At 60.6% G+C, this 1,676-nt stretch overlaps 1 protein-coding gene across 4 annotated transcripts in view; it reads left to right on the plus strand.

The window, feature by feature from the left end:
- Positions 1 to 1,676, plus strand: part of GORASP1 (golgi reassembly stacking protein 1) — an 11,041-nt gene that overhangs the window by 4,111 nt on the left and 5,254 nt on the right. Inside the window, exon 3 of one of the 4 annotated variants that reach the window (XM_021677553.1) lies at positions 979 to 1,182. The exons of 2 other annotated variants lie outside the window; for them this stretch is intronic. In XM_021677553.1, coding sequence (XP_021533228.1) covers positions 979 to 1,182 — 204 coding nt within the window. The remainder of the gene's footprint in view (positions 1 to 978; positions 1,183 to 1,676) is intronic. One more of the 4 variants, XM_021677554.1, reaches the window with a different exon arrangement.

The following is a 1,676-nucleotide window of genomic DNA, read 5'->3' on the forward strand; positions in this document are numbered from 1 at the left end:
CGTGTGTGTGTCTGTGTCTGTGTATGTCTCCTGTGTGTGTGTGTGTCTGTGAGTGTGTGTGTCCTGTGTGTGTGTGTGTCCTGGCTCCCAGTGCTACTTGCCGTGTGTGTGTGTCTGTGTGTCCCGGTGCTACCTGCCGTGTGTGTGTGTGTGTGTCCTGTGTGTGTGTCCTGGTGCTGCCTGCCGTGTGTGTGTGTGTGTGTGTGTCCCGGTGCTACCTGCCATGTGTGTGTGTCCTGTGTGTGTCTGTGTGTGTGTGTGTCCCGGTGCTACCTGCCATGTGTCTATGTCCTGTGTGTGTGTCTGTGTGTGTCCTGTGTGTGTGTCTCCTGTGTGTGTGTGTGTCCTGCTACCTGCCGTGTGTGTGTCTCTGTGTCTGTGTGTGTGTCTGTGTGTGTCTCCTGTGTCTGTGTGTCCCGGTGCTACCTGCCGTGTGTGTGTGTGTGTCCTGTGTGTGTGTGTGTGTGTGTGTGTGTGTGTCCTGTCCCACAGCAGGCCCCACCCTGCTCCTGCCTCCCTTTTCTTCCGGAGGGAGGCCCAGCCCATCTCTCCTTATTCTAGGCCTGTACTCAGCTTGATGGGGGCCCTGCCCAGTGCCCAGCTCCTGAGCTTTCTGGGGTGGATGGGCGGTGAGGGGGCTCTTGGAGCTGGACACGAGGTCTAAGGGGCCTGCCTCTCGGGGCATGAGAGGTGTCAAGGTGGCCAAGGGGCTGCTCAGAGAGTCAGAGAGGGGCAGCCCTGCGGTGCTCTGGATTGTATTTTCTGGGAGGCTGAGGGAGGCGGGTTTCGTGGTGCTTAGGGGTGGTGGGGGTTGCGGTGGTCGCAGGCCCAGACCCTGCCCTGGCCCACGCCCACACAAGACCCTGCTGGGGCAACTGGTCACCTGGGCCCTTCCCCATGTCAGACCCAAACTTGTCTGAGGGGCCCCAACCCGGGTTGGGGGTGGGGCCCTTGGCGTCAGCCCCGCTGCCCCCACAGAACAAGGAGAATGACACGCTAAAGGCCCTGCTGAAGGCCAACGTGGAGAAGCCCGTGAAGCTGGAGGTGTTCAACATGAAGACCATGAAGGTGCGCGAGGTGGAGGTGGTGCCCAGCAACATGTGGGGCGGCCAGGGCCTGCTGGGGGCCAGTGTGCGCTTCTGCAGCTTCCGCAGGGCCAGCGAGCACGTGTGGCACGTGCTGGTGAGTGGGCGCAGGCTGGGCGTGTGGGGGTGGCTGGCGGCCTGGGGGGTAAGGGTGGGCTGTGGGGGCAGCTGGGCGAGGCCAACAACCAGTGCTCCTGGGAGAGGGGTCCCAGAGGGCCACTCATCATCCCCCGAGCTGTGCACCCTGCTTGTTAGCCAGGCGACTTGGGACACCTTCTCACCCTCTAAACCTTGGTTTGTTATTTTGAGGGGTGGGCTACCATCTACCGGAGGGAGGGGTGCTTGTGCTGCCAGAAGGCTGCTGCTGCTGGTCTTTATAGATCGTGTCTTTTCTGGTAGGCTCTAAGGTATACCAGGATCCAGGCGTTTATGGCTGGTCCCCTGAGAGCCCCTTCGGGCCTGGGCGGGTGCCTGGGGGCTGGGTCTTCCTGAATCTCAGTGATTGAGTTGTCACAGATGTTGCTGTTAGTGTCTGTTCTCACAAACACACACACACACACACACACACACACACACACGACACGTACATTC

The sequence above is a fragment of the Neomonachus schauinslandi genome, chromosome 1, assembly GCF_002201575.2.
Source record: "Neomonachus schauinslandi chromosome 1, ASM220157v2, whole genome shotgun sequence".
Classification (NCBI taxonomy): domain Eukaryota; kingdom Metazoa; phylum Chordata; class Mammalia; order Carnivora; family Phocidae; genus Neomonachus; species Neomonachus schauinslandi.